At 31.2% G+C, this 15244-nt stretch overlaps 1 protein-coding gene across 1 annotated transcript in view; it reads right to left on the bottom strand.

Moving 5' to 3' along the window:
• Window positions 1-14820, bottom strand: part of LOC132544758 (paired mesoderm homeobox protein 2A-like) — a 37682-nt gene extending 22862 nt beyond the window's left edge. The window contains exons 1-2 of the mRNA XM_060208408.1: window positions 14571-14820; window positions 12947-12991 (exon numbers count right to left, since the gene is read on the bottom strand). Of these exons, the coding sequence (XP_060064391.1) occupies window positions 12947-12991; window positions 14571-14820 (295 nt within the window). The remainder of the gene's footprint in view (window positions 1-12946; window positions 12992-14570) is intronic.
• Window positions 14821-15244: the final 424 nt, after the last annotated feature.

Genomic DNA, 15244 nt, shown 5'->3' on the forward strand with positions numbered 1-15244 from the left:
AATTAGTGTTCAAATCTCTAAGGTACATTAGGGGAATTGCTTGATATTTTTTCTTGATTAATGCCCAATAAAAGTCAGCAATGCTTGATAGAGCGCGTTTCATGTAGCGCGTGATTCTGGATATCTGATCGAGGACAAAACGGCGATTATTTCTGTAAATGACTCTCGTTTATTGATATTGCATCTGTAAACCAAGAGCGCATGTAATTTGCCAAACAGAAACGCTAGTATTCCATTGTGTCTCAAATACCTATTGCCAGACTCCAAAAGTTATTGATCATAAATTAATGAAACAAACGAAGATTAAAATTATATCATACAGTTAAATTTATCAATTGGGAGATATTTCTCATAAACTGTAATAAGAAAACTACTTTGATAACGCACTGTGCTTGCTGTTATGACTACACTACTGCACGTTGATGTATGACTTCTCACAATAAATTACATAGATAGCTGAGTTTACACGTCGCTTCGATTTTCAATCATAAATAATAAAATCATTATCTTATACTCAGTGACGTAATAATATAGCAGATGAAGGAATTTCATGAATCTAAAGAGGCTATAATTAAATGGAATAAAGAATCGTTGTACGCTCTTATTATATCAAAGAAATCATTAGATTCCTTAATATCCTATACGGCAAAGTTTGATAATAAGACATACGACTATATGGATTTAACTACTGTACACTGAGACGGTCACAAATACACGCAATATTCTAAATACGATAATGATGTTGTGTCCAGTTCGACGTTTCCTTCCTAACTGAATAGCAAAGACAATAAAAACTGACATAAACTTGACATGATATTGTCAATATATAGCCAAATTTAATGAACTGAAATTCACGATGTTATAGTTTGATCAAGATGAAGAAATATGGGAAGTTTGTAATTATTAAATATGATTTGCCCTCAGTATTTCCCCTTGAGCAAACGCTAAATCACATAGTTTCTAAAATAAAATGCTATGAAAGTCATGATGGTCGATTTCAGCTATGTATTATATTTATGATGTTTGTGTCAATTGTTAAAAAAACTACAGCTGTAGACGTTTTTAGTAGATGGAAAATAGACTGATTTTCAAGGTGGAACGTTGATTGTTTCTTGCTTACTTTTATGGAAGTCAATATCTACTTCACTTAGATTTGGAAAACAAAATGTTTACTGACAAAGTTTTATCTTTTGAAGTAAGATATACTTTAATGTTTATCAATTTTATACCTTTGATTTCGGTCAATATGGTGTTTTGTCAACATGGTAGAAAGATATATATTTTTCCAGTCAATATCTGTCTACCAAATCGTTATAATACCACACTGACCGACATCAAAGACCCTTGGTTTTTATATTACATACGTACCAGTAATATCATCACTTCCTCGTATATATTCAGGAATAAGTCCTCAAATTGAACATTTACACAAACGCATCATTATCAACAAATGAGTTTATTTTCTTTACATGGTATAAAAATTAAGAAATAGAATGTCTTGAATTAGAAAAGCATAACGGCTCCTGTGGGACAAGTATATCATATTCCTGGATTCATTCGGTCCATCTGTTCTAAATTAAGAAAAATGGACCTACGCGCGTCAATCACAATACGGGAAAATATTGATATATGTAACCGAATGAAAATAAAATTGAATCATATCTTAAACTTAACATGTAGTTTAACACCAATACTTTACAATTCATTTTATTATCTCATTTAATTCTTTGAATTGCGAAAAACTCGGAAATGATGTTATAAAATCTAAGCATTATTGTAATGGTGTACACTACATGTGTTTATTTTTTAACCTTTTGACTTTTCTCGATGTTTGATTTAACAAACGATCTTGATTTTTTTATACAAGGACTATTGCCTGATGTAAACAAATTACTAATTATACTATCAGTTCAAGATAAAAAATTGTTTTTACAAAATTCGATTAATTGTACTGATGGAGTAAATTAAATAGTTTTGGTATTTTGAATCTTTTACTGAAAAGTACATATCTATGTGTATATATATATATGTGTGTGTGTGTGTGTGTGTGTGTGTGTGTGTGTGTGTGTGTGTGTGTGTGTATCAAGAAAGAAACTTATTCAAAGTAGACCTGTCTGCCAAGTATAGTTATATGACGTTCCTGGACGATTTGTCATGGCGCTTTGGCCGTAAAGGATGGATATGCTGACATTGGCAGGAAGATATAGTGTCGTTGACCACGGCTCGAGGTTCTCAAAACGTACAGTGGATTTATAGGCTGTTCGGAGACCAATAACTAGTACGAAGTGGCGCGTGAGGGGCGACACCGCGCGCGCGCCGAGACACATCTGGCGAAGGTGTCAGTGGCGAAATGAACGACCAAAGTATCTTCGAAACCTCAATTCATTTTTCCTGCGAGCATACAGCTTAAATAGTTTTTCACTTAGAGACATTTTCTAACTAGACGGATAGGTTACGGCAGTGAAATGAACGACATGTTGTCTTGTTATAACTAAATATGCAATACGTGGAAGATATTTGACAAATATTCCTCGATACAGTTTCTTTTTTTTAAATCCTTGTTTTTATCACAAGTTTTCTTTCTTTAAAATTAATGCATCAAATAATATTGTTCCATTTAATTTAATATTTGTTCATCAGCGATATATGATGTTTAAACAATAGATAAATACTGTTGTTTGTTGTCGCTTTGTTGCTGCAGCTATTGATGTTGCTGTTATATGAGATATGAAGGGTATACACTTATGTTAAGGGCTAAAGAACTGTGTTAAAACATAGGGGCTTGGAGTACGTATCGGAAATATCGGGGGAATAAGTTATTTCAATTATACATAGACAGTTATTGTGTATGTATACAACGAACAGGGTTAATATCCGTCCTAAATGATGAAACGATTACTGAACTCAAAACAATATCGCACGGAAAAGGACCATCATCATGTTTTGTGGGTTTGAATGAAAACACATATTACAGCAAACGTACGGGTGATAGCCGTACTATCAACAGGTATTCAAACACAAAAAAAGATGTATATATCTTAATACGTTTTCTTAAATACTTAGCTTCGTGTTATATCTACACATGATCATGATCCTTCATAACAAGAAATACAATTGCCTAACATCGTATTTACAAATTGTTATTATGTTTAACAGATAACAAAATGTAATTTCAAATACTACAGTAAGGTTTCATAAAAGACACACAAGCGAATTGCACCTTTCAATACAAATTTTAGAATCAGACACAGTTGAGCCAAATAATGAAATTAAATTGCATCATTCAGCTGTTTCGTCCTGTAAGGACTTGACAATGATGTGAAGGGCCTAAATTTTGAAACCTTGGAGGTGACTGCATTAAATCAATATTGAAACGAAGAGGGTGAGGTACATGAATCCCATAATTCAATAAATTGCCTACTTTTCAAATGCACATGTAACTTATAATTTCAAAAGAACTTCAAGTAAATGTGCGGCAAACCTAAAGTAAACATGTTTTATTGAAAAGATGATATTTTAATCGTATTACTGAATGAATCTATTATCTTATGTAGAGTAACACACACTGACTTGGTCTTACATTAAATTAACAATATTTTCCCACTTTTCCAGACAGTCATATTAAGATTCTTGAATTAGATTAGAATGTTTATTTGTTTAAAACTTAATATCCATCACTTCAAAATTTGTTTCGTTTTTGATACCATACTTCTTTGTTGGTAAATGAATGGAATGTTTAGCCAAAACATATGCCTGGAAAGCCTTAAAATATAGTAAAAATGTTTAGACGGAGCTATAAATGTTGTTCAAATGTGTTCCTAAGATGGATTATAATGATCAAATTCTACAAGTAACGTTTCTTACTTTTCGAAATTTAATAATATCCCGAGAAAAGAGACAAATAGATCCTATTCAAAATCATCAAATTACACCGTACATATAGAATTATATACTTATATATAATAAATGTTTAAGATATTTGCTGGCCCTATTTACTGACCCGATATTGCCAAACAAGATTGAACAAAAGACAAAGAAGTGAATAATACTTCTCAATACAAATACAGAACTAGGTACAGTAGACTACATTATAATTGCTTCATACAATTTTCTTTCTTCTTGATGAGGTTTCAACGAAACATTTTTTAAAGAAACAAATAACCTGCAAAATATCATTTGTGTGTCATGTATTTTTCATTGACTAGTATTGGTGTACCAGTTATGTAGCTCCTAGTCTTTATCTAGGGACGAGTATATATGTTGGGTAAATATGTAGTTACATTTCCATAGTGAATGTTTTTTCTTGTTTTTGTGTTATGACATATAACATAAATATATCAATAAATGTGTCTCCGTGTAAATTAACTATACAAGGGGTGTACCATTATTTAATATCTAGAATTAAATTACATACACGTAACAATGCCAAATATGAAATACAATTACATCATGCATATGCTTCTTCAGTTAAGAACTGTGTTTGAAATAAAGATGGAAACTAAGAAAACAAACAAACTGCCTCATAAAATGTTTAAATATAATTCAACTGATATGGTTATTGTTTTGGTGAATGATTTTGAAATTATGCCAAATACATAAGTGTTATCAGAGCAAGTGCCATTGTTCAGAGTTATGGCTAACTTCTGTAATTAAACCTGTCCACCTTAACAGATTATGAAAACACTTACAATACTAAACAGAATTCATAAATTCAAGACGTAGTTAAAATAAAATTGTAAAATATTGTTCATATTCGATCCGAAATGATAACTTATCATTGTAGAATACTTATTTTGAACTGAAAGTAACAAATGCTCAACCACAACATCGAAAACCATACCCCTGTAAGGCAGTCAGTTACCAAGACTGACCATGTTCTGGATATTCTGCATAAAACGGAACCGAAAATAACTTTAACAGTGTCAGTTGATGGACATGTGGTTCTTCTCACCAAAAACGATGACGAGAAATAGCTATATCGTTTGAATGGTCAGTACAGAGAGGAAGACGCGAAACGGATGTTATACACCCAGCGCCATCTACGGAGAGATATCATAACACTATATGGTGTAGACTAATTCTGCTGTCGTATGTTGTTTGTCAGAATTTTACATACGTATTATATCGATAAAATAGTAGTGATAAGGCAGGCTACTAAACATACATTTGTGTTAGAATTTTTACGCAAAATGTTCTTCTTTTAATATGACGTGAATGTCATTTTCAAACAAATGTTTTATTTAGCAAAAAAAAAAAGAAGAAAAAGAATTGTTAAAATAATATTTTGCATAAATTCAAATTAAGACATCTGTCTTTCTCGCAACTTTTTTTTTTTTTTTTCTTTTTTTTTTTTTTTTCATGAAAAACGGAATGTTTCTTTCACTTGAAATTATTCATCATTTAGAATATTTTACAAAAAAAAACTTTGGAACAAAACATATTAGAGAGAAAGATTCATTCTTTCTTTTATATTTTGTAGACCAACGCTCATAATATAAAGTTCGAATATTCAAACATGAGGTAAAATTATTTCCTTTGGTACCTTTACGGAAATTTCAATAATTCATCACCATTGCCATTGTCCTGATTACACAATGAACATATACTGGCGCAGGAACGGTTTCTTACACTGCAAAAACAGAAAACTCATCTGTTCTAAGAAAAATTAGTTAACAAAACATAAAAAATAGAAATCAAGAATTAGTAAAAATTAATCCTTTCGGTGCCTCGGAATAGCTAGGCATCACCTTCAATGAATTATTACGTAAGCGGAAAGGCGTCAAATAGCCTTTATTGTTGGCGGAATTTAACGATTTGACAATAGCGGGACAGTCGAGCTATAAAAGTGCCAAACATTCTACGCTCGCAACGAAGTGCACAATTACCGCAGTATGCTTAAATAATTAATGTACTCTAAAATGAAGTTACACGTATTGGGGCCCTAAGGTATGTTACCAGGCATAAAAGCTAAGTGCTCACTGTATTTCCACATCCTGGCATTTTCAATATGTAGGATCCTACCATAAACTGAGGACGAAACACCAAATTTGCTCCGTGTCAGATAGTGTACGGTTATTTTCCAATTTATGAGCGAGGGATATCTAGAATATTTATGAAATTATTACTGACGGAATAATGCGATTCCATCATAGAGTGTAGCGGTATGAATAAAATGGAATTGTTATTTGTACACTAAGGAATCTCAATGATATTTGGTTTCATTGGTCGTAAACTAAAACGTCATTCTCTGCTTAATAACACTTAATATAAGAGTCACGATTAGAAGTATTTAGACAATAGGAATTAATGCATAGATTTGTGTAGACTTTCTACGGTAACATATCTTTATTCATTATATTTGAGAACCAGCTTTCCGTGCGAATACAAAAGGTCTATTGAATTATGACAATTAGCTTAGCCACTCAAGGAAACAATTTTCAAATATTTCTTAATTGACTTTTACTCCGTCACTTAAACATCATATTTTTACATATTCATCAATAAATTTTCATTCAAACGCGAAACAGATTTTTAACTTACTGTTGTATATCAATATGAGCATCACATATATCTTACTGCGAACCTACTTGATGTATTACAAATAAATTGGACATCAATAGAAATATTGGACTTGATATTGAAATATATTAAGATTGTGTAAACATAAATGTTTTATTGTAAATTATCGGACAACAATATAGAATATCAATAATGCATTAGGTATTAAGTGAACGTATTGTTCATACAAGAATAAGATTGATTTTGGAAATTACTTGTAAAAAGTCTTATCACATGTCACGCTCGATTCAAATCCTTCATGCAGTAACATTAAAGGATATGAACCGGCATTAGTAAAATAGCGGTTATCAGCATCGAAATATTGAAGTTTGGATTCAGAATATACACATGTACTTGATGTTGTTCTGAAATTATTTGACTTATGGAAATTAGTAAATTTACTGAACTATAGGGGTTGTTCACATGCCCATCTTCACATTTCTTTCGATCACTTTGGATACTCCTCTGCCGTGTCTTTGGTTTCAAATTTTTGGGTTTTAGCCCCATATCATCAAGGTCGAGTCATAGAAGGACGAAATAGACACAGTGTAATGAACTTGGCTTTAACTTCAAAACTTGTATTAAGATTAGCTATTAACTATTCTCTAGTACATATTTGATATTGATTTGTTAAGCATCAATATATTTATGTTTAATTGTGAGTTTAAACATATCTTACTAAAATATGTAAAATTTTATTTCATAGTTGTTTTGTATAACATACCTAAAATACGTTCATATTGAAAGTGGAAGGGTATACATATCTGTCTATTACTTTAGAAAATTAGTCATCATATTTCAGGTAAATAGATTTCCAACAATCACAGAGACAAAAAGTTTATAGCTGAATAATAGGGAATGATAATTATTTCTATTGAGAAGAGAGAACAAACCTACAGCATGATCAGAATCATTTCAATCTACAAGCAGTAACACACCCAGATTAAATCACGAATTGAAAGGCAGACAATTTGATCAATAAGTCTTTCAATTCTTTGATTAAACATCATTAGGTTGGCTTGTAAACAGATATATATATATATATATAAACCTAACCATTTATCTGTCTGAATATAGGAATATATATATCTTGATCTGTCGCGAGGGAAATTATATTCAATTTATCAATTCTATATGATATACCGATATCACAATGATCTAATTAGGATATTGTCTTCCTGCATCGTTAGCTTGATCCAGATTAGAGGTCGATGGTAGCCGATTAAAGAAATAGGTACAAAGGATCTCCGAGGACGTGTCTCTATGGGAGAATTGCATTCGCCGCGCAGCATACAACACATTTACGTGAGAAAATGAAGCGTTCGAAGTGAAAAAGAAATGTCAGGAAACCTTGCTGCAATCAGTATTTGAAGATACGTAATTCTAGAAATTTCAACTCATTGCACAATAATGTGTGTATATTTTACTTATATAACCTGGCGCTCCTGCAATGTTCCGTTATGTACGTACAACGCTGAAGTAACACGTGTTCTAAATCAATTAAAGTGCTGAAATTTCAAAATAGATTTACCAGGAAATACTCAGCTTGCGATTATGTGATTCAATTACTGTATCATTGATATGTTTTTATATACATATAACCAGTGTTTTCTCTGTTTTGACAGCTGATTTTGTCTAAGAATGCAGTTTTTAGTGTTAAATATGATATAATTTATTTACTGCGAAAAAATGTTACAAAAACTAAAAATTCAGTATATATATAGTATTCCGAGGATTAATTTGAGCACCCAAATATGGCAAGATATGCCTCTTAATTCTATAGATTACAACAACAAAATGTTTTGGTGTTTACGCATGAAAATGTTAATTATTTCTTTTTGTTTTTACTGGTAATGAAAAAAGATTTTTCATAACATTTTTATTATCCTGGGTGGAAGAATCAGGATATCTTAGTATGGACTTACATGTAATACAGTGTAATATGTTAATCTATGATATTATTACCATACATTGATATAGAAATATAACAAGTGTTAAGGTCTACATATATTATTATATTTAACCCTTAGCTATTTAGATGGTCAAGGTTCGGAAATATATAATTATATGATATACAGTGTAACATCTTTATCTGTATGACCAAGGGTTTTGTTTAAATAAAAATAATATTATGACAGCAATAATGATAATGATATGATATACATGACAAAATATATGTCTGTATGACACGCAATTTTGTTTAATTAAAAATAAGATTATGACAACAATGATTATGATAATATAACAAGATACCAAAAGACTGATTCTCATGACCTTCCGCTGTTTCGTTGCTCTTCGTGAAAATTATGTTGAATGTATACACCAAATGAAATTATAAACGTGACTTCGAAAGGAATGTCATTTTATCCACAAACAAAACAACGTACATTTAAATGAGCATTCAGATAGCATCAATTGATTCATGAAAAACGATGATTACTTTCCGTCACTAGATTTAAATATTGCAATCCTACTAAATTCTCAATTAGTTTAATCTAGGTAGGTAAAAATAAAGACAGGGAGATTAAAGGAGCCATTAAACTTGAAATGTCTTTAATACATTACCAAACAGAAAAAAATAACCATCTAAAGTTGTAGTTTAAGACCGCTACCGTCTCTAAAGCATTACGAAGGCCAACTACCACATCCAAGGACATTTTAGTCAAAGTTGGATGGAGCAAGCACTGCTTTGCCCGATAAGACGTACTGGATTAAGGACTCGTAATTAAACATTTCTTTCCCCCAATGCCAGCGTAAATAAAGTTATTTACACCTCTACAAAACGCCATTATGTTACAGCATCAATTTACATTATACATTAGAGAAATGAACTTCAACACAATGCTGAAATAAAAGCCGACAGCACGTTGGAACAGTTAACGAAAAAAATACAATGTATAACATGCTTGGGATGATAAATTTTCTACATATGGTTCACACTGTTTATTCTCTTCTTTATACTATTTTTAGTATGTTGTTTTAATCATCATGTCGCAGCCTAAGTAGAATATTTTGAATAAAATTTGTACTCGGTGTGGATAATTTCTGTTCCATTTAGACAACATTTTTGATAAAATGTATGTATTTAGACTTTAAAAAGTCAATCTTTTCGATTTGAAGATTTTGTAACTTTTTTCAATATAAAAACGCATCGTGGGAAATTGAACTGCACACAAGAAAATAGTTAAAGTAAACCGCGCACGCAATCGTGTGAAATGAACATGATGAGAAAACGCTTTGCTGCTGCATTACCTTCAAGTGAAGCTGACATGGGACTAACACGACTATATTCTATACGTATACACACTGTCTATGTGTTAGAACAGAAAGACATTTTAAAAAAGTGTAGATTACTATAGATTTCGAATCTTCAAAGTAATTACAAGTGAATGTGATATTTGGAAAACAGTTTTTCTATCATTTTAAGTGTATTGCTTTTTGGTGTTAATGGATCAAAATCACACTTCCTATTCACAAGAACTTACTTGCAAAAAATTACTCACAAGAACTTACTTCCAAGAATTTATTCATGGCCTACTTGCATTCATTTATTCACAACAACCTACATACAAAATCATCCTAAATACGAATTTTATTTGTTTTAATTTTTGTTTATTGCCCAAGAGAATTCTTATGTCTTGCACTCAAATGCCCTTACACATTCATCCATACAGTATGCACACGGTCCTATAACTGCCATGAATGAACACATATGTTTATGCATATACCAGATGAAAGTCAAGAGGGCATATTATATGAATGATTTCAATATTATTTGGCAGGTAATAATCATAGTTAACAAAATTTGAATATTCATTGAATAGAACATTGTGATAAAAAACTAATTTCGTTATGCACATAAAAAAGATAAACATTTAACATATCCCTCTAATAAGATCACAAAAATACCTTGTTGTGTTCAGTAATATTCTCAGTAAAATGTTTTGAGGGAAAAATACTCCAAACTTAAGAAAAACATAATACTTCCTTTTATTTCCCGGTTTCGTTTATAATATCTGAGCATTTCAATAACACCAAAATTCTTTTCATTTTATTTTTCATATTGTTTTAATCTAGAAATAGATTGCACAAGTGCTTAATGTTTTTATTTTAAAGACAATGGAATAGAGAAACATATGTTACATACAGTAATACAATTATATAACTCTCCTGATAGAGAAAGGCAAAATCTCAGCATGGCATTGGAGAGAGATCTTGTGAATCAACAGCGCGCTTCGTCACATTAACATGCTACCTTTTCGATGTTATAGAAAACAATATATACTTAACCCATAAACGTCACACCAAGGTTTTCTGATGTGTTAACATTTTTACTCTGCCTTCTCCAGTTTACACAACAACTTTTTTTAAACACTAGGGGAACAATCCACAGGAAAACTCCGAATGTAAAGCGCCAATCGTCGAATACAATTATGTTATTTTTTGTAGATATCTTTCTTTTTACGTTCTCAACCGTATCATGGTTTTAGAAATATAGCTAAATGAATTATGAGACAATTGCCATATTTTCGTTCATATTCTGCATAATGTCTTATTCAAACATAATAAATCCGAATTGTAGAATATGTGAATTCATGTAAAAACAATGAAATATTTATTTCCTCAACACAAAGAAATATAACTAGAGATATTCATCGCTTGTCTATTTATTTAGATAAATGTGATAATTGGTGTTTGTTTAGGACGTGTTGTAACACGATCCATTAAATTTTCATTTTATTTAATCGACATTTTAAACCAACTTTCTTGCGTTAGTTAGTTTTAGCGATTAACAATTAAAAGATAAAACAAATCCATGTTATTTTTCATAATGGTCACAATTATACATTTTTTCAATTAAAAAAAAAATACAAATATGAAATTTAAAAAATTCCATGAATACTCATATTTATGTGTATCATTTATGTATTTCTTCAACTACCTTTATGAATAATCGTTAAAATAAAACAACTGATATTTTGTCAACGAGAAATAAATATATTGAAGTTTGATATAATAGATTATGATTTTATCAGAACAGCATTTCATACTTTTTCAAATAACATGAATTATATTATCTATTCAATGAAAATATATCATGTTTCAATTAATATCATACATTGGTTTTAACTTCTGTAAGGTCATTTAGAAAACTATATGTTGGGGCCTAATCAAAAAATTTTAAAGCATGGATATTTACTATGTGTTTTGCAATGCACTATTTTCCCCCCAAGTCATTTAAGAACGTGTTTCTTATACTTAGTGTTTCTAATGAAGAAGATAATCGACACAAAGCCTTATCAAGATCAACATATAGCTATAACGGTTTTTAAAATATGTATTTTGCTCAGAATATCTATAGTTTTGTTTAAATAAACGTAATGGTTTGAATTCCTAATTTTTGGAAAGAGAGTTTCTAGGATTATAAAAGGTTAGTTAACTACATCTGCAATACAGAACCAGTTTATAATTTTATGTGTTAGTATTTTACAATTATTAAAACTCTCAAAATAAAATATGGCCATTATCCCCTCGCGAAAAATAATTACATTGAACCGGGCTTGCAAAATTCTCTCTTCAATCGATTCCAAAAGCTGTTCACAGATTCTTTTACTGTCAGTCGTTTGTAATAGTCTAATGATAGGGGAGAGACTGAGGGTCTCATTTAATTAAACATTTAGCAAAGTTCTTTATATTTTCCAATTATTTTCCGACTAGCATAGTACCTAAAACAACAACGTGCAGGCATCTCGCTTGATTAGATTTTTAATAATACTGTCTGTTTGTGTTACTATTTCAGCCTTATTTTCGTTTTATTTCCCTTGTGTTGCATCTATTTACATTGAAAATCATCACCCATTATTCTCGATAGATTTAACAAAATAACAGTGCAGCATCCTTAAAATAAAAAATCTGAACAAACTAAAGGACGAAAATTATAGTATATGCATAATACCGAATTAATATATTCATAAAATTAGATGTCTTTCTTAACATTATTAGTCTTAATTATCAACTTTCCGTTGGAGATCTATTTACAATTTTACATAGAGCGCCATCTTAGATCGAATTCAATTCTAACAATATTCCCATGACATATCATGTAATTGTTAGCACTCGTTTCCTGTACAACCAACTAGCCTGATACATTTTATCACGGATAAATAGAAATAGATAATTAACATGTTTTATTATACAGGTAGTGTTTATCTTTTGGTATAATACTGTGATGTGGTTTTATGGCACAACAAAAATGTAAATTTAAATGTAAAAAATTAGTTGATGTTTTTAAATACGTATTCTAAATATGAACTTCAATTGAATTACCACAAAAAGAAAAAGATAGAATAATTTCGTTTACTAAAGATAAATAAGCATAAATTAATACCGTTGTATGTCTCCCTATGCTGGTTTTCATGCATTCGTCGGTACGCTACAAAAACAGGTAAACAAAGAGTTTAGTCTGCAATATTAACACACGTGATAAAGTAATTAAACTTTATTGCAGATTATTTGGACATCAAAAGTAAAGCTACCGTCTTACTAGTTTTCTGGAAAGTCAGGCATATTATATTTCGCAATAAGTAGTCAAGATAGATTCGGGATGACAACAAATGATGTATTAACTTCAATCATTGCATAATATAATAAAATTATCTGTGGTTGGTGCTCAGGAAATGTAACCGATACTTTTTTGTGTTTCAGTTTGATGAGAAGAAAATTAAATTAGAGATTTCAAAATTGTAATATGATTTTCTAATAGCCGTCAAAAATTACTAGAAATCAAGAAAGCAAACATTTCTAAATTACATAACGAATAACAAAAATAATACGTTTGTTTAAAAAAAAAATCTGAAAGAAGTTTTTGTTTTAAAATCCAAGGCAAACATACAGCATTTCCCTATGTGAGTTTACTTAATTGAAAATCAATATTTACAACAAAGTAATACAATTAAAGGTAAAATTCAATTGGGAGATCAAGAAATTAGCAGACGAAAATTAAAACGATTTTAACACATAATATTACAATTATACTAACACACAGTCAATGGAAGAAAATCTGATTTAAAAAAAAATAATGATAATTGGTATCAGAAAAAGTAGTTGTGAATATACACATACCAATATCCTTTAGAATAGCGTGATGATCTCTGCATCTATTTCTTACTTGGTAATAGATTTATAAATCTATATTAATAGGAAATCAACAATTACAGAAACACCCGAAATTGTCAATGCGGAATATCACTAGCATGAGAATGTTTTCATCTGTAACCAATCCCCTAGCTGTAATAATCTTTTATCAAATAAACACAATTTCATCAAACTCTTGTGTTGATAAGACTTGAAAGCTCTAAGCATAAAGCTACTGTTATCATTACTATATACGATGAAAAATTCAATAGAAAAATGAAAAAGTATCCTAATGTTCTTGTCATATACTTGGATCGAAATAATCCTCTATTGGGGAACAAATCGAAAATGACACTTTTCTGAGCGTATCCATCGCTGGCTCGCCCAGCAAAGATCCAATAAACCATACAAATTACTTTTGACGAAGATGAGCCGGGAAAGGTTATTTAATATTTTCAATAAAATCTAAATCCACAAACGTAATTATGAATGCAAAAATGATGCTGAAACCAAGCAAATTATATTTTCTAGCTATTGCCATCCACCGAAGTCTTATTATCTGTCGGCTTGCAGTTTAACGGAGCTAATTCAGTCCGCACAAATCTGTAGTGAAAAGAACTGTCTCCTTATTTAATTTCCAACAATTTTTGCTGTTTATATCAATTTTACCTCGTAAATAAATAGAAAATTTTCAGCTAGAGCGAAAATTATGTAAAATGTGTATTTCCACATTAAGTAATCCAATTTGCTTCCAATCAGCAGCGTTAAGTAGACGACGCTAACATAGTTAGACGAACGTAAAACAATTTTCTTGCCCCAAATCTTATTTCACTCAACAATGGCTGTGCAATATAAACTGTAAAATCCATTTTACTTACCAGTCGGGAACACCGGAGGCTGAGAGTGGTCTCGGGGGCGAGGCACCATGCTACAGCTAGCGGAGGTAATGGCAGGGTTTGGGGGAAAGGTTCGCACCCCATTGTATCTGTACCCCTGGGCAGCCATTTGGCCGAACGGGTTTGTATCTCCATAGGTACAAGGTATATTACAGCTGGCCAAAGGATTTTCCATTCCGGGTATGCCGCAATTGGTATCGAAACTGTTTTGTCCCAAATAAGAGTACTCCATTGTGCCGAGGATGGTGAGTGACTGTTCCTGTGGATGGCACGTTCTCGTGTTGCCAAATCGGCGGTGTGGGTCAAAGAAGCTGTGTTTTTCCACGTAGTCACTTGTATACTTATACTTTGGCGCTGTGGTCAATGCCCAAACCAGTTAAATGCTCGCTCTGCTTAACCCGAGACATATAAGGTATACAAGAGAGAACTTATGTTTTAACAAATTACTCTTGTCCTGGTAGCTATATTTTGATTAGTATAAATGAGTATTGATGAAGTTTACAAAGTGAGAAATTTACCAAGCTCCTGGGACATTTATTTATCGAGAGCCTGATTAAATTATAATACGCCATCCATATCATATACTCCTTTGGTTTCTCGAATTTCATTGGAGCATTCGGTCGTAGAGGCGGTGAAGCCTTGCTCCGATCAATATT

Source organism: Ylistrum balloti, unplaced genomic scaffold (assembly GCF_031769215.1).
Source record: "Ylistrum balloti isolate Yb309-2 unplaced genomic scaffold, AGI_CSIRO_Ybal_v1 Utg369808, whole genome shotgun sequence".
Lineage (NCBI taxonomy): Eukaryota > Metazoa > Mollusca > Bivalvia > Pectinida > Pectinidae > Ylistrum > Ylistrum balloti.